This window comes from Phalaenopsis equestris, unplaced genomic scaffold, assembly GCF_001263595.1.
Source record: "Phalaenopsis equestris unplaced genomic scaffold, ASM126359v1 Scaffold000274, whole genome shotgun sequence".
Taxonomy (NCBI): domain Eukaryota; kingdom Viridiplantae; phylum Streptophyta; class Magnoliopsida; order Asparagales; family Orchidaceae; genus Phalaenopsis; species Phalaenopsis equestris.
The window spans coordinates 67,693-89,226 of record NW_018164716.1 but is presented as its reverse complement, the minus strand read 5'-3'; the positions used below and the strand labels follow the sequence as shown (position 1 = coordinate 89,226).

General features: G+C 32.6%; 2 protein-coding genes across 2 annotated transcripts in view; one reads left to right on the top strand and one right to left on the bottom strand.

The window, feature by feature from the left end:
• The window catches only part of LOC110024777 (1,4-dihydroxy-2-naphthoyl-CoA thioesterase 1-like), a 3,410-nt gene extending 3,061 nt beyond the window's left edge, over positions 1 to 349 (bottom strand). The window contains exon 1 of the mRNA XM_020724936.1: positions 21 to 349. Within this exon, the coding sequence (XP_020580595.1) occupies positions 21 to 149 (129 nt within the window). The 5' untranslated portion in view covers positions 150 to 349. The remainder of the gene's footprint in view (positions 1 to 20) is intronic.
• A 7,461-nt stretch (positions 350 to 7,810) lies between these two features.
• LOC110024775 (uncharacterized protein At4g38062) lies at positions 7,811 to 10,834 on the top strand. The gene has a single exon (XM_020724935.1). It carries the CDS (start codon positions 8,184 to 8,186, stop codon positions 10,740 to 10,742), a length of 2,559 nt encoding a protein of 852 aa, XP_020580594.1. The 5' UTR covers positions 7,811 to 8,183; the 3' UTR covers positions 10,743 to 10,834.
• Positions 10,835 to 21,534: the final 10,700 nt, after the last annotated feature.

The following is a 21,534-nucleotide window of genomic DNA, read 5'->3' as shown; positions in this document are numbered from 1 at the left end:
CCCCAAAGGCGGCCGTTTACTTCAACAGCCGAGACAACATCGATCTGGAACCCAAAGTTGTCGAGCGTGTGGTCAAGTTCCGCCGTCTTCGCCGGCAGAGACTTCGCCGGCGGTGGATGATAAGGATCCCCAAGCTTTCTGCTCGCCATGTGTAAATGATTGTGGATTCTGGGAAAAAAGAGGCAGAGGGAAATATGATATCTTGTGCCGACAGCTGTAGGTACCCTCAGCCTCCAACGATGACAATTGATAGAAAATCGTATGCAACCCCGTTATAATAAGACAAGTTTCGACTGGTTTATAGCCTTTGGATTCGATTTTATGAAGCTGAGTTGCTGTAAGATTTGTGCACGTTTGTGGGGAGGAAGAGTTATTTAAATATGAATGTTTAAAGTGGTAGATATGTAAAAATGTAAATGGCAGTTTGGCATTTGTGTAAATGCTAAAAGATATGTTGGGATCCACGTTTGATTTTAAAGAAAAAAGTACATTTCGTTTTCATATTGAATAATTGATGCTTTATCCTTAAGACAATATTTTCTTAAATAGTTTATTTTTTTTTGTTAAAATTGTGATAATGCTTTGTATTAAGTGTACTTATTCAATTAATTAAGCACGTGCTTATCAATAAGTTTTCTTAATTATGGCTCGAAGATTGTAATATTTTTTAAAACTATTTTTCAAGCTCATAATCTCAGTTATCTTTAAGAGAATGAAAGCTAATATCTAATGTTGGTCGCCAACCTCAACTATAGTTATCCTGAAAATTAGACAGGGGTATTTTTTATATACACAAAAATCGAATTGCAAAATCAGTCCCTTTCCCTGAGAATTGCTGATCACTGAACAGGCCGAGCCAAGCCCTTCTTTAATGGTGATTTTCTTAGTTTTGCCTACTTACTGAAGTGAGCAGGTCACTTCTGATCATCCAAACTGGCATGATCCAAATGGAAATAGAAGAGGAGGTCACGTCCTCATTAAAGCTTTCCCATCAGAAAGATCGAGAAAAGCTGGCCTATAAAGGGTTAGAGCACGTTGTTCTAAGGAGAAAAGAGAATATTCTCTATGGCATAAAAGAAAGAAGGACGGATGTCCTGTAGCGGGGACTTCTTCTTTGGGTTTGAGTTCTTTCTCTCTTTCTCTCACACTCTTTTCTCATTATTTCTCCTGCTTTCCTCCCGATACATGAGGCCTTTAAGATCTTATACCAAATTGTGTGGTATCATGAACAATACAGGATGCTGCGTCTCAAAAAGATTCAACATATATATACATACATATAAATACTCATTAGAAAAATGAATACGCTTTATGAAGCTTTATTGAGTGGGGTTTATTAAACTTAATAAAAGTAATTTTAATTAAATAAGCTTAATTAAAAAAGTCTTATTTTATTGAACCTAGCTTGTTCACAACCACTTCTTTGATGGACGCCTTATCAAGCATTGAGCCTTAATCACATTTTATATTGAAGTTTAATTAAGCTTCTTAACATGTTTGTTTACAAGTTTTAAATGATTGTGTTCATGATCATAAATAAATAAAGTAATAAGTTATTCATATTTAACTATTTAACAATCAAGTATTAATAAAAATCTTCAAACATAGTTGATTAATTAAACGATCATAAAAGGGCTCTAATTAAACTAAGCCATGAAGAAGTTACTAGAAAGCTAGTTCATTTATAGCCCTAATAGTTAGGAGATAATAACAACTATAATTAGTGTTAACTCATAGCACTAGAGGTGTTATGGGTAGAGCCTAGTTGATTTTTTTGCCCTCATGGCTTAGATCATAGTTTATCCTTTTTGAGATCATGCGATGTCGTAATCTTTCTTTAATGATATATAGTGGACCATAACATGGCTAATGCTTGCACTAGATGACCTTTGATGAGCGTCATTACACCATGGAGCCACCTTGCATCTTTGTATTCATTCAACTAAACTAACAGAAAACTTTATGACCAAAACAAATATTTGGTTAATGTAAATGGACATTTTAATATGATTTAACACCATCCTTTCTCAAGTTTATCGAGCGAATACAGAAAAAGAAAAAAAAGTAGAGGATTAAAGGCAAAAAGTCAATTAAAAAGCTCAATGGAAACACCAAGTTTTTTCAAAGCTTAAATGAGGCATATATTTACTATCACAATAATTGCACACTATTGGTGACAATTGTTGAGATCCCGACTTTGCTAAATAATTTAAGATAAGAAATGGATTTTGCATGTATTTTTGTGTGTTTATGTGTGTGTGTGTAACATGATTATACGATGCCTTTCATTAACAAAAAAATTTTAGCTTCAAAAGAAAACTACGATGAAAGAAAATGTATTTCTTCAAGGTTATAAAATCGATCTTCATAATGTGTTTATTGGAAAATGTATGATTTACATATTTAACTTATTGACACATCATGAAGTAAGTGAATTATGGCATCTTCTAAGATAAAATAAATGAATAAAATAAATGAACTCCATAATTTGGAATGACTATATATATACAAACACACACAAGTACACACACACTCACACACAAGTAGGGCTGTCAAAAAAGCTCGTTGTTCGCGAACAGTTCGTGTTCGGTTCGTCAATGAGTTCGTGTTCGATTCGTTCGATAAGTAAATGAGACAAACGCGAACAAATTTTTTTCGTTCGGTTAGTTAAACTAACCAAACACGAACAGTGATGTGTTCGTTCGTGTTCGAATCGTTATTGTTTGAAATACAAAATAATATAAAATAATTATATATAAAAAATTTATTATATTTTAAAACATTAAATTTTATAAATTATAATATATAATAAAATAATAATAATAATATATTAATATACTATAGTAATAATATACTAATATAGATATTGTATATTTATATAATATAAGTTATATAATTAATATATAATATTATTTTTATAAATTAAAATTAGGGATGTCAAACTGGCTAGTCGTTCGTGAACAACTCGTGTCCGGTTCGTGTTCGGCTCGTTTGTTAAGAAACGAACACGAGCTTATTTCAAACAAACTAAATTTTAAACAAACCGAACACGAACACTAGCTTTGTTCGTTCGTGTTCGGTTCGTTTACACCCCTACACACAAGCACATGCCTAATAGTGTTGTGTTTAAGTCCACTCGCCTTTCATAGATTACACCTTAGTGGTTAAGCTCCAAAAACTCTTTTAATTAAATACCAAAGATTATTATTATTAAAAATATGATTTTTAGTATGAAAAAACACAAGAGTAGAGGAGCAAATGATCAAAGGTTAAAATAATGTTTGATGAATGATAATCTATGGGACATGAGCTAAAGTGATGTAGTGTGCCTAAGAGTATATCATATATTAGGCTTTAAAGTTTAGTCATTAAAACAATTATATCTATTATATACTAGGCACTATATTATTCTTTGATCGATAACTAAAGATGTTGGGATAACAATAATGAACAATCCAACCAAACTAGCTAAAAATCATAAAAGGTGGTCGTTGAAACCAAGAATCCAAGGCAGTGTTGTTGACATTACATAATTGAAGGCTATGGTAGGAGTGGATGCAATTATCCAAAAAATAGACTTCAACATGATCTTTAACTTATTGGATATCTCCAGAATTGTCAAGTTAATAAAACACCCATATCGTAAAGAGCAATCACAATCATTATTGATAGTTCATTTGGAGGAAGGAGAGAACATCAAGTTTTCATTGGGATGTAATCGTCTTTCAACCAAATTTAATTAGTAAGGTTAATGGTTATTGATATATCCAAAAAATCAGCTCAGTCAGACAAGAATATCTATTTAGACTAAAAGCTTTAAAAATCAAACTATTAATTACCAACACTCTAATTCAAATGTAGTGTCTTCATAAGTCGATCCAATGGCATAAAAAATGCTTTGATATGAGTCCAGGTGAGCACATTCATGCACTCAAGGCATAATAGGAAGCCTTAGGGCATATTTTGAGGAACCAAATGATTTTCAAATCCAACAAGCTTATATTCAAATCAAGCATCATGATGGTACAAATACAATAAGCCTAAGACCACTTAATTATGAATTTGATAAGGTACTTGATACACCTAAAATATATAGTACTTTTAGACGCATTTTTATACCTATTTTGAGATATTGCGGTTTAATGGAAGGCAATTGTGTGTTTTTCTTTCAGGTACAAGTAAAAAAGATGAAAAATGCTAAAGTGGAAAATGCTAAAACGAGTGAAAAAGGGATCAAATTTGGAGCAAAGAGGTGAAAATTGTGCGAAAGTGTTTTGGCGCCTAAGCGCCAGATTCAGCGCTTAAGTGCCGGTTAAACAGAGAAGGTCGCGCCTAAGCGCCAGAGGCCCCACTCTTAAGCGCCAAAGACAGTTATTTGGTGGTTTTCTTCATTTGGCCCATCCTCCACCATTTTAGGTTTGTCACTATGGTTGGGCCACCCCTTCACTATTTTTGGACAACCACCATAGCAATGCTGCCCGACCACTACCGTCATCACCACCGAACCATCCCCATCAGGCTACCACCGCCAACAATGATGACATTATATTTTTTGGCACAGGAACTCAACCAACACTTTTCCTTTACAACAATGGAGTCACAACCTCTTCCCTAACATGTTCTGTCACTCCCTTAGTGAAAGTCACGTCGATAACTCCCACTTGTATAATATTGCTTCATAGTATTCAAAGGTCGGTAAAGTCTTGTAACCATTATAAGCATAGCGAACTTTGTTTAGTTGAGCCAAGCTTTGTGATTTTTACCATTTTGGAATTTTCACTTAAAAACTCTTGTTATTATCTCTGTCAACTTTTATTTATCTTTCTGGATGTCGGATCTTCATACAACACTTAGACATTAATATATTACTCTTGCGACGTGAATTTACCAGCACACAACAATTATAATTGAGATCAATAGAAATATGTGAATGGATGATATTCTATAAAAAAGTATGATTGTTATGAGACTAGAGTTCTCTTAGGGAGTGTTTGCATCAATAATTGATGAGACAAGGAGGGTGAGACTTTGGATTGCTTAATTTACTAATAAAATCTTATGGAACTTTGAGGATAAATTAAAGGTGAAAGAGAAGGGGAAGAGATAAATAAATAAAGTACACAATAATTCAAGTGGTTTCAAATTGTTGGCTCACATCTATAATACAAAAAAGAGAGAAAATTATCATAGAATTTGGAAGAAAAGAGAACCATCAACTTTGTATAATGTATTTTAATTATCAAGCCTCTTTAATTTAATAAGTAGTACAAATTTTTAATGATTAATACATATAGTCTCAACAGGGAGCATATGTGGCATGTCATGAGTGGTGTGACTAGGTAAAACAACAATATTGGTATAATCAATATGGGGAGCTTAAATTATGTCTCGTCAAAACATTGATGTGGTAGAGGACATGAGCTGACTATCAAATTTGAGTGTTTGGTGTTGGTTGATGGCCAATTAGATGGAGATTAATAGTTGTAGACCATATAACAACATGAATAATTGTGGCCAGCTTGCCAAGCAATCATGGCTAACATTGCAAAAAGGTTGAAATGGAGTGGAAGAATATCCTTTGATGTAGTGGTTATGTTGCACAAGAAGTAGTCACATTGCATTTTCAAAATGTTGAAGCAAGACAACAATGATTGCCGACATGCTAAATATGAAATATGCGACCTCTAGTGAATGTGCTGGTTTTATTTTAATAGGCTTGGAGCTTATCCTAATGGTAAATTAGGGATTAGTTAAACTGATAAAAGAACATAGGCAAAGACAAAATGATTGGGTGGATAAAAAAGTCTTACAAAATAAAATTGAAATATAATAATACTAGAACGGAATTGCATTCATACTAATATGACTTGAGTTATATATAGCCCAAAATGGACTAATATTATGTTGCACATTCTTTTTGTATCACTTTAGAGAGTGTCACATGGAACTCTGCTCCAAGAAATACTCCAAATGAACATTCAAAAGTTTTTTGAATAATAAGACTCACTAATTAATTAATTAATTAAAAAAATATATAAAACATAATTATCTCATAATAAGAAGCCAAACAAAGACAAAAGAGATGCCTCAAGGATTCATGTGAAGAAGGACAAAACATTTATTCCTAGATATACAAATCCATCCCATAACAAGTAATATTGTAAGAGAAATAAGTAGACATACGATGCTAATATTCATTATTATTGGTGTTAAATTGAAAAAAACAACTAAACATAAAATGAGAGCTTAAAAATCACTCATAAAAGTAGGGATGTCAAAATAATTCGTTGTTTGTGAACAGCTCGTGTTTGGCTCGTTGAAAAGCTCGTGTTCAGCTCGTTCGCTAAGTTTACGAGTTGAACATTAATAAAGATTTGTTCGTTTCTCTTCGGGTGTGTTTGAGGCAGCTTATATGTTTCAGGATAAACAACTTATCTTAAAACGCGGCCCGTGGGATTCGACCCGCGGCCTGCGTTTAGTGCAAAAATAGAACCGCGTTTTCGGATAAGCGAGCAAAACACGCGACCAAATTGGTACCGCGGCGTTTTCAAAAATGGCCCTGTAGTTATAATCTGTCTCAAACGGGCCCTTCGTCTCATTTTGGCTCGAAATTCTGCTCATCAATTGTATATATAGACATATTGATGAGTAATATTTTTTAAAAAAATTAATTGATTACAAGGCGACAAAGATTTATAATCAATTAAAACTATTAATTTAAAAAATAGAATAAAAATTATTGAATTAGATTAAAATGATGTTTTAATATAAAAAATAATTTTTAAATATTGCCCCCATCCTTATCATCTTATGACTACATGATTATGATTGTTAAAACAACTCTTTGTTCGTGAACAGCTCGTGTTCGGCTCCCCAAACAAAACAGGCCCAAACCTTTTTGAGCTCAAAATATGAACGAGCCAAACACGAGTTGAGCCTGAGCTCGCTCGTGTTGGGCTCTATCACACCCCTACATATAAGACCATCAAAAGTGTGAAAATAGTTAAGTGGACTAGAGTTCCTCTCTCATTGTAATTTGAAAATTTTGAATTATAGCACACTAACAAATACTATAATTACTAATTTTGCACTTATAATCTCAATATTTGCAAAAGAAATTGACATACCGCCCAATTCCCATGTATTAACATAGCCATCATCTAAAATTCAATTTTTACCTATATGTTGATAGATAGAAATTGGGTGAAAGCTCGTTGTTCGCGAACATTTTGTGTTCGGTTCGTCAATGAGTTCGTGTTCGATTCGTTCGATAAGTGAACGAGACGAACATGAACAAATTTTTTTCGTTCGGTTAGTTAAACGAACCAAACACGAACAGTGATGCGTTCGCTCGTGTTCGAATCGTTATTGTTTGAAATATAAAATAATTATATATAAAAAATTTATGATATTTTAAAAAATTAAATTTTATAAATTATAAAACAAACAGTGATGCGTTCGTTTGTGTTCGAATTGTTATTGTTAGAAATATAAAATAATTTAAAATAATTATATATAAATAATAATAATAATAATAATATTACTATACTATATTAGTAATATACTAATATAGATTACTAATATAAAATATAATAAGTTATATAATTAATATAATAAATTATTTATATATATTAATATTAGGGATGTCAAATTGGCTCGTCCTTCGCGAACAACACGTGTTCTGCTCCTTTGTTAAGAAACGACCACGAAAACTCTGTTCGTTCGTGTTCAGTTCATTTACACCCCTAGGTGAAACCCCTATTTTTAAATAATAATAATAAGAATAATTCAAAAAGTTGAGATTGGAAAACAGTGCCCGCTCAATTTCTAGGGCATCTTCTCCACCGCCTTGATTTACCTCTCCTTCTTCTCCGTGTTGCATGCCCGCAATCCCCGCCGAGCTTGATCCGCAGGTCGCCCGTCTCCGTCTGGCCTTCTCGCTAATTTCGTTTTCGAGGTTCCGCTCTCTCATCTTTCGAACTTCTTACTTGTTTGACGCGAATTTGATGAATCATTTCTTGCAATTGGATATTTTTGCTGTTGCTGGATGCTAAAAGTTTTTACAGAAGGTCAAAAGATGAGATTTTGCATCTATCTATGATAAATTCCTTTCATGGATTTGTGAAACTGCCGAGGTTTCATTTTACCTGTCTTTTGGTAATCTTGTTCGCTTGGTGTTGGGAATGGAGGAAGCATTCAAGGAGTTGGAGGAGATGAGGCGCGGAATGGAGATGCTTAAGGCGGAAAGGAAGGCAGACTATCACCATTCTGAGAGTTTGAAGAGAGCTTTTGAAGAGCAGCAGGCCAAATTGCAGAATGCGAGGGTGGAGATTCAGCAGCAAGCAAAAGAGATTGATGTGAAGTCAGAGGAGATTTCCATGGTAAAACAGAAGTATGAAGACCTTCAGTCAATTTTCCAGGAGAAAGAATCAGCCTTGAAACAGCTGAGCTTAGCTAATGAGAGTATGCGGACTGGATTCAAGGAGAAGATTAAAGAGTTAGAGCAAGTAAACAAGGAGCTTGTTTTTGCTCTGGATGAAGCCAATGTCAAGGCAGAAGAGCAGGAGAATATGGTTTGTGGATATAAAAATGAAATTGTGGTTTTAAAGGCTCTTTTGTCAGAGTCTCAGAAGAAATTGTGTGCTGCAGAACTCAGAGCTCAGGAGCCCAAAGAGCTAAGAAGAAGAGATGAAATGCTAGATGAGCTTGTTAGAGAGAAGGTAGAAATTGAGGACCGCCTTAAATGGAAAACTGAGCAGTTTTGGCACCTTGAAGAAGCACTAAATAAAATTCAACTGGAATTCCGGGCTAGCAAGAAAGAGTGGGAATCAGAGAAATCAAACTTGCTCAATAACATTTCTTCTCTACAATCAAGTTTGGATTTTGAGATTCAAACTTCCAATGATCTTCGTTCCCAGTTACAAATGTGCAACCAAGCATTAGCCCATGAGGAAAGCCAGAGAAGATTGCTTGAAATTCAGATGCATGAATCAAAGGAAAGGTATGATAATATTGCCTTGGAGTATGAGGAGATGAAATCAAATATTGAGACATTAACCGCTAGAAGAGATGAGGAAATTGCTTCAGTTAGGAACTCCCTGTCTGCTAAAAATATACTACTGAAAGAGTTGGAGTTTAAAAACACCTTCTTTGAACAAGAAAATCAGAAATTGCTTGAATCTTTGAAAGAGGCACAGGAAGCTCAGATCAATGGAGTAGAAGCTTTGGCCTCTTTGAAGTCCTTGCGTCAAAAATTTCGAGCACTTGTGTTGGTTCATAAAGAATGTTCAGATAAGCTAAAATCCAGGGAAGCTCATTGGAGTCAACAGAATGCAAGGATTACTGATGAACTCCATGAATGCTTGTTAAAGTTGAAATCTAATGATCATGAAATCAGTAACCTCAAGGAAGAACTGGAAAACAGTCAATGCTTGGCAATGCAGACTACAATGGAGAAAGAAGAGAGTTTTACCATAAATATCATATTGAAATCAAAGTTCATGGAATTGTGCTGTGATCTTATGGGTTTAGATCTTATTGTAGAAAGGGCAAATGAAAGGGCTGAAGAAAGAGTTGCTTTTCTGACAGAGCAATTAGAGAATATGAATATTTCTCTCACCAAAGCCATGGCCGAGGTATCTGAAGAAAGAATGAAGGTACATTTCCTTCAGTCAAAGGTCGAACAATTAAAGTCTGTTCATGGAGAATTTTTATCAATGCAGAAAGAACTTTCTTCTTCTAAAGGAATGGTGGCAGAACTTTCGCAGACTATCAACCGTGTAAAAGAACAAGCTGCTCAGAAGGAACTTGATCTGCAAGATAATTTGCGAAGAACTTCATATGATTTAGAGAAGGCAAATTCTTCTTTTTCTGTAAAGGTTGTTGCATTAGACGTAGTAGAATTTGAATTACAGCAACAGAGAAATGTTGTTAAAGAGTTAAAGAAGGCTAAATGTGACTTAGAAATTGAGCTGCAGAGAAATCATAATGAAAACCAGGATAGTAAAAGGTGTATGGAGAATGCTATTCTTGAAAAAATGGAAATGGAAAAGAGTTTAAAGGAAGCTGAGGAAAACTTTCTCCTAATATTAGAAGGCAAAGAAAGGAAAGTACTTGAGCTCGAAATAATTAAAGTAATACTGGAAGAACATCTCCCTATGATAAACCTGCATATCTCTGCTGTTCCAAAAATGCTATTGCCCCAATCTGTGAAGAAGAAGTTGTACAAGTTTCAAGTCTTACTTGAAAGTTTGGAAGTGAGGCTAAATTTTTTCCAAGATATTATTGATTTGTTGGAACAGAATCATGGGGCAAGTATTGATAATATTTGGATGAGCCTTGAAAAATTAAGAGCAGCATTTATAGATTTCATGGAAGGAAAAGTCAATGTAATTTCTAATATACATCGACGAATTTTAACCTATGATGAAATTTACTTCAGCTTAGTAGAAGCTGCAGCTAATTCCATGTTTTTAGAGCAGAGAGAAGTGCTGATTGATCAAATCATGGGTCTAGGTGATCTCATAGGAAATATTTCGGGAAAAGGTGAAGAGGTAAGGAAATACTGGGATAAGATATTGCAAACAAATTATGGGGTTGATACTGTTACAGACATGGAACGTGAGGACCTCATAAGCTGCAAAATGACGCATGGGAGAAAGTATGCTCCAGCTCTTTTAGACAAGGGAGACGAGATATTTGACAGGAGATTGCCATTGAAGGAACATAACTTCAATTTCTGAATCTATCATGGATGAGTTATAAGGAACGGGCTTATGAATCTGGTATTGTTTGATTTCTTTTTGTTCATTGAAATTAACATATTTATGCTTTTTATCTGACTCAACAATCTCTTAGTACTGTTGCTGCCATTTTTTTAGTTGTCTAGCTTTTATTTTACCAGCTTGATCTTTATAAATAGAGGTTAATGTTGTAGTGCTATCACATTTGACATTAAACATTCTAGATTTACTTTGTCATTTTGAGCATGGTGAATCAGTTTAAGTTCGTGAAAACATGATGTTATTATATTGCTTAATATAATGTATTAAGTTAATGAAAGTAATTAGTTAATTGATTAGTAGTCTTGTATTCTGTAAATAACTTCATTTTGGAGCACATAAGGAATTGAATGAAAATGTGGTAAGCTTTTCCCTTTATTGTTTTTCTTCTCTTCCTTCTAATTTCTGCAGTTGGCGGCATCCCCGAATTGATGTTTATCCTTTTAAATCCGTGTTTCTCTCTTCATTATTCCCCCAACCAATTTTTTGAGTTGACATCCTCAAATTGCCATTTATCAAGATTCAAGAAATGAGATCGTATCACATGATCCTTTTCGTTGCATAAAATATAAATTTAATATCACTACAATATCACATCAGAGTTGTTTTCCCTTCTTGTAATAATCATTTTGTTATTTAGTTCAAGTTTAGCCTTATCTTTTTAACCAATGCATGGGTCTAAAAATATTGTTTTTGATGATTATAGTTGAAAGGGCTTTAATTTAAGCAGTATACTTCTAGATTTGCGAGCAAAGGCCTTGGGTTTGAGACTTCACAACTTTGATATGAATGATTTATATTGTTACATGCATTTAAATATGTAGTTCTTTTTCCCATAAAAAAATCTAATTGAATAAGTGCTTGCTTTATTTTTAATATGAATAAAGGCTAATTATTTGGCATTTCTAGAGGGGTTTTTTTAAAACTGTTTGACGCGGAGCTGATGTGTATTAACAGTTAGTGTGTTGTTATTGCCACCAAATTCACAATGCAAACTTACTATCATATAGAAGATGAAATTTAAAAATTTAATTCAAAATTTGCTCGCATTCTAATGATTGAAATACTCATGCAAGCATCCAGATCCTAAATATATTTCTCAAGATTATTTTTAATTCGTGTGAATCACATTGCAGATTGTGCTTGTACCTCAGGATTTGTACAAGTACATTGCACAACACATTAAAATGTGTGCACACTAAAAAATTTAACTACAAGGGCTTCAGCCACAATACTATTCACTTAATCACTTGGCCATAGAATACTGTACGAGTTGAATATAAGTTTAAAATAAAATTAAATATGCCTCGAGAAATGTACACACATAATCTCTCTTTGTAAAAATCTTTGTGCAACAAAATTAGAATCATTAAATAACTTATGCTCTCGAGCCCTGTTTATAGGGCAGAGTTGTAAGTCTCACCTCAACCAACCAGAGCCTCCACTTGGTAAGTATTGTAGTGAGAAGATTAGGCTCTCACATCAGCCAATTCAATCTTCTTCCTAACAAGGATCAAAATAGACAAGACTAGGTCCTCACTCGACTAGTTTGATCCTTTTTCTCATAAAAAAATGGAGTTGATAAGATTGAGCTTCAACTAAACTAATATGATCCTCATCATAACGATAGGAGTGAACATAACATATGATTTTAATGACATTTAAGTAATAAATCTTAAATAAAAATGGAGTTGATAAGATTGAGCTTCAACTAAACTAATGTGATCCTCATCATAAAAATAGGAGTGAACATAATAGATAATTTTAATGACATTTAAGTAATAAATCTTAAATAAATAATAAATATGACTATTTTAAATGTGTTTCAATTTGAGCCTTGATGATGGTTGTGTTAAAAGAAAATCTCAATTGGAGGGGCTTTTATTTTTAAAATGTCTTCAAAATTCTATGAAAATTATTTTAAATTTTAAATTCTAATATTTAAGTATTTTAAATGTTTTTCAATTTGAGCCTTGATGATGGCTTTGTTAAAAGAAAATCTCAATTGGAGGGGCTCTTATTTTTAAAATGTCTTCAAAATTATGTGAAAATTATTTTAAATTTTAAATTCTAATATTTAAATAAAGTTAATTATATAAAGGCTAAGAGCAAAATCTTATCCCCTCTTTACAATTATTTGACATGGGTGATAAATTTGACATTAACTCAAATTCACAAGGAGTCCACATCATTATCAAATATACTATTACATTCACACTTCAAATAATGCCATGCTAATAAGGATAAGACTTGTTCTTTGTTTGAATGATTTAGCCAGTTGGCTTCACAAATGAGGTAGTTACAATTAAAACTCTTTGATTGTAGTATGTATATTCCTTAATGACTTCCTAACCTTTTCAGCTTTGAACAATAGGGTATATTTGATAGAGCACAAATCCCCCCATTATAAGCTAAGGTTGACTTGAATTTATTTCCTTAGATAAACATTAGTTTCAAGTTTATTAGATTGTCTTGAATAAGACGACACACAACTGCTGATAAGAATCTTTCGATCAGGTTTAGTTGACTATCTTCTCTGATTAAGTAGATCAAAAATCATGGCAATCCGGAATGACAAAACTATGAGATCTTGATCGAGTTTTTCAATATTTCCCGTATCATTAATTTTAAGCTCATAGTGATAAATTTTGTAACCTAAAGCTCAAGTATGTAGCTACTGTAAGTTGAGTTTATATACTTAGTGCCTAATAGCTAACTTTAATCAAAATTGTTCTCCTATTAATGGAAGGGGTAATTAATCATAGACATTTGTACCAATAGAAATTCTCAAATCCCAAAAATTGAAATTCTCACAAAATGACGACAAAGTTTCATGGTAATGACTTATCTACTTCAATTTGCCTTCTGAAAATTTTACTCTGAATTTCATGTAAAACTCTCTCTCTCTCTCTCTCTCACTATCAAGTGCAAAAGAAAATTGAACTGCACATCAAAAGATATGAAGTCGACATCTCATTGGATAGGATCTCGCTCAAATGAGTATTAATGGGCAATTCTCTTGTTGACTTAACATAAAAAATTTCCTCGTATAACCACACTATTTTTTGGTCTTGAGATTTCTTATGTTTTGTAACAATAATGAACGAAGCCACTATCAACTGCTCTTACTTTAAACATGTCATGAAAGAGATTCATACTCCACTTGGCCTATTATTCCCTTAGACATACTATGACTGTAGTTATGATAGCAAACAAGTTTGAAACAATTTGGGTTGGCAACTAGCCATAATATCATATAACTATCAACTTGGAGAAAAATGCGAGTCGGAGTCCAAGGCAAAACCTGTCATTGTTTTTCACTAAGTTTAAATGCTCGCTTTCTTCAGAGGCTTAAATCAAGAAATCTCCAATACCATAAAATTTCTCTTGAAGTAACATATTATCACATTTGGTGATTGAGAAAGAAAATATAAATTTAGTATTCGTTAAGCTCTCAAAACAATTTGAAAAACATAGCTATCACAGTCATTTAAGTGAGGTATGCTGAGGAGAAATGTGAAAGAAAACAAATGAAGGTAAGTGATGATCATAACTAAGTTTTTCATATAATTTATAGAAACTGGAGCATCACATAACCTGTTAATAAGGTTTAAATCACGGTATATTTCTCGGCTTAATGGAGAATTTGAGATGACATCAACAACCAAATCAACTATATAAGAAAATAAACAAAAGCATGCTATCTTTTTTACTAGTTATGGGTTCAAGTTTTTGACATATAGGAACATTATATCAAAAAGCAAGTTCTATCGATGCATTCTGGAACCCGCCAAAATAGTGCAATATGAATTTTTTGATATAGCTTACAATCCTCTTCAAAAAATAGGTTCACGAGGATGATTTGCCCTCCAAGATGCCAACCTTTGTTTAGTATTGGAAGGTGAGCAATGTAATTATTCTAAGAAGTCATCTAAATTTATTACCAAATTTTGTAATCAATGTGTGTTATTTATAAATTTCTTCCTCTTTTATACACATAGATATGCCAAATTCAGCTCAAATCTCTGACATAGCAAGAACATGCCTTTTTCTCTCATTTTCTTATTCTTTTTTTTATACTTTGCGAAGATGCATGTCTAGAAAACTCCATAGCCTTGTCTAACTGAAGGCGACTCAGCTCAGGACAACTCAACTGAATAAAACAAGTGGGGGAAAAAAAACTCACAAGGCTCATAGGCCATTAACCTCAAAACTGGTGATTTACTTAGATAAGCCGACAAACTTCTCCCAAACAAGTTGCCAACATTCTCAAACATGTTGATTTCTCCTAGAAAAGTGATCCCAATTTTCTATATAGATAGATGTAAAATGTGATGTATGCGATTAATTTCCTTAATATATATTTTTAATTTGTAATAAAGTAAAAAACTTGATCCAAAGCAAAAGCTAGGTAAATCTTTCACTATGAAGCAAATAAGAATGCAATTATAGTATTTCAATATGAGATAATAAGCAAGTATACGTATCATTATCAAGTATATAGAAATTTTTGATTAAGTCCCGAATATCGATCCCACAGGGAAGACTAATTTTAGATAACAAAATTTTAGTTAGCAATATATTCTTACTTAAACTTAAGATGCTAAAATAGAAATGAAAGTTCGATTCTTTTTGTAATTTTTGATTATTTGAAAATAAAGTAAGCAACTAATTAACTTAATTAAAATACTTGCAAGATGAAGAAAATATAAATAAAATATCTTTTATCTTATCATGAATCACTGATAAATATAGAAATTATGTTGTGGAAGTATGCTAAATGTGTTGTGTCAAATATGAGCAATAATATTCTTTACCCTTACTAGAGAATATTTGAGCAATAATATTCTTTACCCTTACTAGAGATGCTATAAAGAACATTAACTAATATATAGTTTGAATAGTCTTGAAGTCCGGCTAGACAGTGAATATACAAACTCTCACTCTAGAGTTCCCTCTTCTCCCTCCATTTGGGGGCTAACATCTCGTATCAAAACCTAAAACTGTAATTCAAATTGGGGGCTTTAATTTGTCACTCTAAATTCCTCTAATTCTACACCCTTCAATGAATATTTCTCTATTTATTTGCACTCAATCATATGAACTACATTCTTATTCATACAATTCTAATCATTTGTTGACTGAGACAATATCATCTCAGATCTTACATGTTCTCACAATAACTATTAACATTTTAATTGGCCAAACCAAGAAATAAATGAAGTGCAATATTTCAAATCATCACAATTTCTTCCAACAATAAAGTCTAATACTTCACCGAACTTCCTTTACATATTTAGTCACTTATCATTTTAAGGAAAATAATAAAGAAAACTACTCAGAATTCATGGAGAAAACACAATCACACATGAGTTTAAAAGTAGAAATCATGCACACAAACAAGACATCTAAATTAAAACAAAGTGTAGACACAAAAATAAATACTTATCTCAAATTCTCTCCACCTAATGTCTTGAAGTTCCTTTTAATTCTTTTCATTCTCTTACAATACAAACTAACGCTCAAAATATAATAAAATAAAGTAAAGGTGGCCGCTGTGAAGTTTGATGGATGGCTGGTCTCCTTCTTGGAAAATCTAAGTTTTTTTTTTATAAAAATCCAAGGGATGCCTTGGTGTCTCTTAAAAAAAGATGTCTCCATTCAATGAATCTTCTGGAAGTTGCCTCCTCAAAAGCCAATTGAATGAATTTTCGTGTCCATGGGCTATTTCCCACGTTTTTACTTAGGTAATCCTCACCAATTAAATAAATCATCAAATAACTACTTCTGGCGCTTAAGCGCGGGGTACCTGGTGCTTAGGAGCGGAGCCTCTGGCGCTTAGGCGCCCCAGTTCATTTTTGCACATTTTCTAATTGTTGCTCCAAATTTAACCATTTTTCACACTTTTTAGCATTTTCCATCCATTTGATTTTACCTGCAAGAAAAACACACAAATATCCTTCATTAAAGCGTAATATCTCAAAAATTTGTATAAATATGTGTATAAAAATACTATATATTTTAGGTGTATAAAAAAGTCAGTGGGATTCCCCAACTCAAATCGATATATTTATTCACTAAAAATGTATATGCTATCATTGTTCTCACCCAAAAAAAAAATGCATTTTTTTTACATGTTTGCTTACACAGCCTCTATAATTGGATTAGACATCAGGAAATTATTTTAACTTCTCAAATTTTTTTCTGTAACACAAATTTCTCAAACCTAAGCATATAAATAGGACATCAGGAGAAAGACAGGGGACCAACTCATTTTGTACTAAAATCTTGCATACTTTTACATTCTGGTGAAATTTTAGTCTCTTTTGTTTGCTCTTTTACCCTTCCTTTCTCTACTTTTGTGTTCCATGACACTTGCAAAGTCTTGCAAGCAAGATTATGATATTGTCTGCCGAAAAAAGTCGATCTAGCATTTTTATAAAGATTTAAATCGAAATTATTTTTAAGAAATTCAAACTCATAATTTCATTGTAATCTCTAAATTCTGTACTAATTTTTGAGAGTTTGATTAGATGCATTAAAATGCATGTTATAATTAAATAATGTTAAAACCATGCTACGTAGATATAAGAATATAAAATATAAGCCGATAATCTCAATAAATATTTTGCCTCCATAGAAGAAATATACAAATGAAAGATGGATAATGAATCTTTACATTTTTTTTAAAATTGTTTGATGAAATGTCTTTCCTAAATTTGCTAAATTATTCGATCTATCACATATGCTACACTCGACATATCTAGCATCCACCTAACCTAATACATTTTATGCTCGTTATGTCTGTTTTTTATCTAACCTAGCATATTGTTTGCTTGAGATTCCAACTTATAGCTAGTATAGCACTGTCAACGCTATTTTGGTTGTGGAGTTGCCCGTTGGAAGCTGTCGGCCGCCGAAATCGAAATCGCGTATCGCCCGCTTCGAAAAGACATGCAATTTACACACACACACACACACACACATATATATATATATATATATTTAGAAAAATATGAAATCAAACCGATCCCATATTTTTATAGTTTAAATGAAAAAGCGCTGTACCTCAAACCCTGTATCTATCCCTAAAGATAAACACAAGACTTGTGGGTGATGCTCGATCAGATAAACTAAGAATTGTATGACATCCGTTTGGTCTGCGAAACTGTTTTATTTGCCGACAAATTCCCCTATTTAATATGAAAAATTAAATAGGCGGTTTATATTAAGTTGAGTTCAATATGAAGAATTAAATAGGGTTTATATTAAGTTGAGTTCGGAATGACTCAAATTTGAAACATTTATTGTATAGTCCAAAGAAGGAAAAACTGGGGGATGTCATAGATCCAGAGGAGAACCTCGGTGACTTCCCAAGCTATCCTATTGTTTGGCTTCGGTTTTGAGGAGAAATTATTTAAATGTTTCATCCTACCAATTTTATTTAATTAAGGTTTACATCCCGTATGAAACGATCACACAAATAGCCTGGAAGATGTGAGGATTTAGATCATGACGAATGACAACCTCAGAATTCTAAAACGAGTTAGGGTTTATATTGTGTAGCAGAGATATACAAAAACCTAAAGATGAGTTGAAGATTTATGTTACACTAGGCAGACAACCTCAAAATCTTATGGTTTGCTTGCTTAATTCTACGGAAAGATATGTTGTTGTAGTTCCTCTTGTTGTTGAAGATCTTTGTGCTGCCCACAATGCTAGTTCCAAGCTCCTCGTCGTGATGAGTTTAAGTTTTCTAATGTGTCAAGTTATAATGTCAAATCAGATGTTCCTATGGTTATGATTCTTTAAATATTATGGGGCATGTTAAAGTTGATTCGAGCGACACCAGTTAGGATCCTACGGTTCCATCGTTCCGGTACCACTATTTTCTATAGGATTCACTCAGTCCAAATGAATTTACTAAATTCAACTTAATAAGTTCAATACTTTCATTTAGACCGTGGGAAGTCTCTTAGCAACTGTAGGTTACCTCCTATGAGGAATTCCTGACTATTTGATAGAGATGTATCGAGACGTCTTAATTTAATTGCAATTGTTGTTTTGTGATGTTTGTGATTAAATTTTGAGTTGTCTTATATTTTGAATGTTGTGGAGGTGAATTTTATGTTGGTTGATTTTAGTTTTTGTTTTGATTTTGGTTTTGTGGCTATCCTAACAGTTTTGGTTTTCATGCAGATTGACATCGTTGTTTAACATGCAAGCACAAGAAAAGAAGTACAGAAAGGTAAATGCATTAATTTAAAAGCATATCTGTCGATTCTTCTCGTTCCATCACCTGAAATGTCAGTACTTGCAATATATGTATATAATTTTGCAAGGAATTTAAATTGCAAAAGTAGATAAAAGTTTAGCTACTAAACCCCAAGTTATGATTTTATTGAGTCTTGGAAGATTTTAGTGGATGGTTTTAGAAGAAAATATGGAAAGTCCAATTTGCCCTTCAGAATGTCCAATAGATTTCAAAGTGCTCGAGGCATGCCCCAGGGTCATCTTGAATATTTATTGAAGTATTCTGAGTTCATTCTGGACTTATCATATTGTTCCATTAATCATTCGAGGTTGAGGTGTGACTACCCCATTGCTCAGTGTAACTTGACAGTTTAATTATCTCGAGGATAGAATACTCGGTTAATCAATTGATGTTTCATTTAAGAGCTATGGGGGTGCCCCTAAGACAAGTTTAAGTCATTTAAGATTGTGGTGCCTGTAATTAAAGTCAGACTTGTAGTGTTTAAAGATGTTAATCACCAATCATATTATCTTCTAAATCCAATCAATTGAGTTTAGACATCGAGCTTAGGTCATTACTAAGCCCTTAACAATCATGATAGGTGAGATGATGATTATCAAAAAAATTTAATTCAAATGATATGTATTCTTATCAAATAGTCAAATCATCCTCAACTTTGGGCTTAAGAAAAGTAAATTATCATCTTTTCTACCTTAAGCTCATCACTTAAGAATCGTCTGATCTTAATTGACTTCCAAGTCATGAAGATTAGGAGGATTATGGTTTTGTTGATGTTGTGCAAGGGTGGTGAGTGATTTCTACCTTTTAACCCCATTATATTTCAATCATCCAAACATATTTATTAAGATCAAAATTACCCATTTTTCCTTGGTTAGTCCTAAATTTTTATTAAGACATTAAAGTCTAAAATGACTATACACCTTAGGGGCACTTCACCTCATAGCTCATTAAACACAACTCAAATGACTTTGAGGGTTTAGAGTGGCATATCCATGATGTAATTATAATGTTAGAGGAGAGTATGTGGACTTCTCAAAATTTAATTTAAATTAAATATTTATTTAAGGATATTTAGAAATTGATTTATTTGACTTTCCAAAATAAAATTTTTATCTATGAGAAAATTATTAGAGGTTTCTCAAGGTCAGAGAAATACTTAGACAAAATTTCATGATTTTTTGAATTAAATTATTATAATTATTTTAATGGGATAATAAGGAAAATCCACTTTTAAGCCTTTTAAAATTTATTTTTAACTTAGAAATATTAGGAAAAATATTTTAATGAGTCCCAAGTGATCAGGGGACAATTCAACATATTTTAAAATATTTTGATATTTTTGGGATTTTTAATTATTTTTAATCATTTTAAAATTCAAAATAAGGCTAAATTTTTTAAGTGTATTTTCTAAAAAGTAATTTTTTCCCCTAAGTACCTCTAATCATAAGGAACTCAGAAAACCATTTTTCATAATTTTCTTAAGTGTATTTAATTTAATATAATTATTTTTGTACAAAATTACAAGGTTCCTTAGAAAATCAACTTTAATATCTGAACTTAATCAAATAATTTTTAATTTTTTACAGTGGATAAACATGATTTTTATGAACAATGTGGGATTGATTTTGCCAATTTTTGATAAGTACATAATTTACAAAAAATAACATAAGATATTTAAATTTAATAAATATAAAAATTTACAAGATAATTTAAAGCATCATAATATTTTTCCTAGACTTCTCTGACCATAGGAAACCTACTAAAATTATTCTCATAATATTTCAAATGATATTTTGATTTATGTAATTAAAATAAGCCAAAATGGTCACCATAGATTGAAAATTAGGGTTAGAAGCATAGATAAGCATAGGGATGCCATCTGACATTGGAAAAATCAGAGAAACATCTCCTCTGCGATGAGGAGCAAACCCTCAAAATTTCAGACCATGATGAGCAATGTTTGATCATAATGAATTAGAATACACCAGAGGGTATTTAATTTATTAAAAATCAGGGAATAAGAAAATAATTTTGATTTTTAGTCAACACTATTCTCCTCTGTTCATTGACCAAGAGGGTATTTTTCTTTTATTTTTATGATTTTTCTATGCAAAGTTATGAATTTTAAAAGATCAGACATTAAAATAAATAAAAAATCCCCCTATTTATCTACTTATCCACGCGATGCCAACTCACGATCCCACCTCATCCTCGTCCGCTCCGAAGTCTCCACGCGACACTCCACCATTTGATGCTGCCAGCCACGTAGCTGCCTCATCAGCCCGCGGTTCACGTACCCTATCCTCGTTTGGCTTCATCAGGATTGTCCAATGGATAAACGCGCGATCGGACGACATCTGTTCATCATCCCCAAGTGACCTAACCCGTAAGCTGTTCACACTAAAACCTTAAGTCTTGGTCTAGAATCAACCAAATTGCATGGGGTTTGTTTCTAAACCTTCGTCTGCTCAAGACGAA

What these genes read in the sequence shown, in the direction of transcription:
- LOC110024775 (XM_020724935.1), top strand. Translation starts at nt 8,184, where the DNA reads ATGGAGGAAGCATTCAAGGAGTTGGAGGAGATGAGGCGCGGAATGGAG.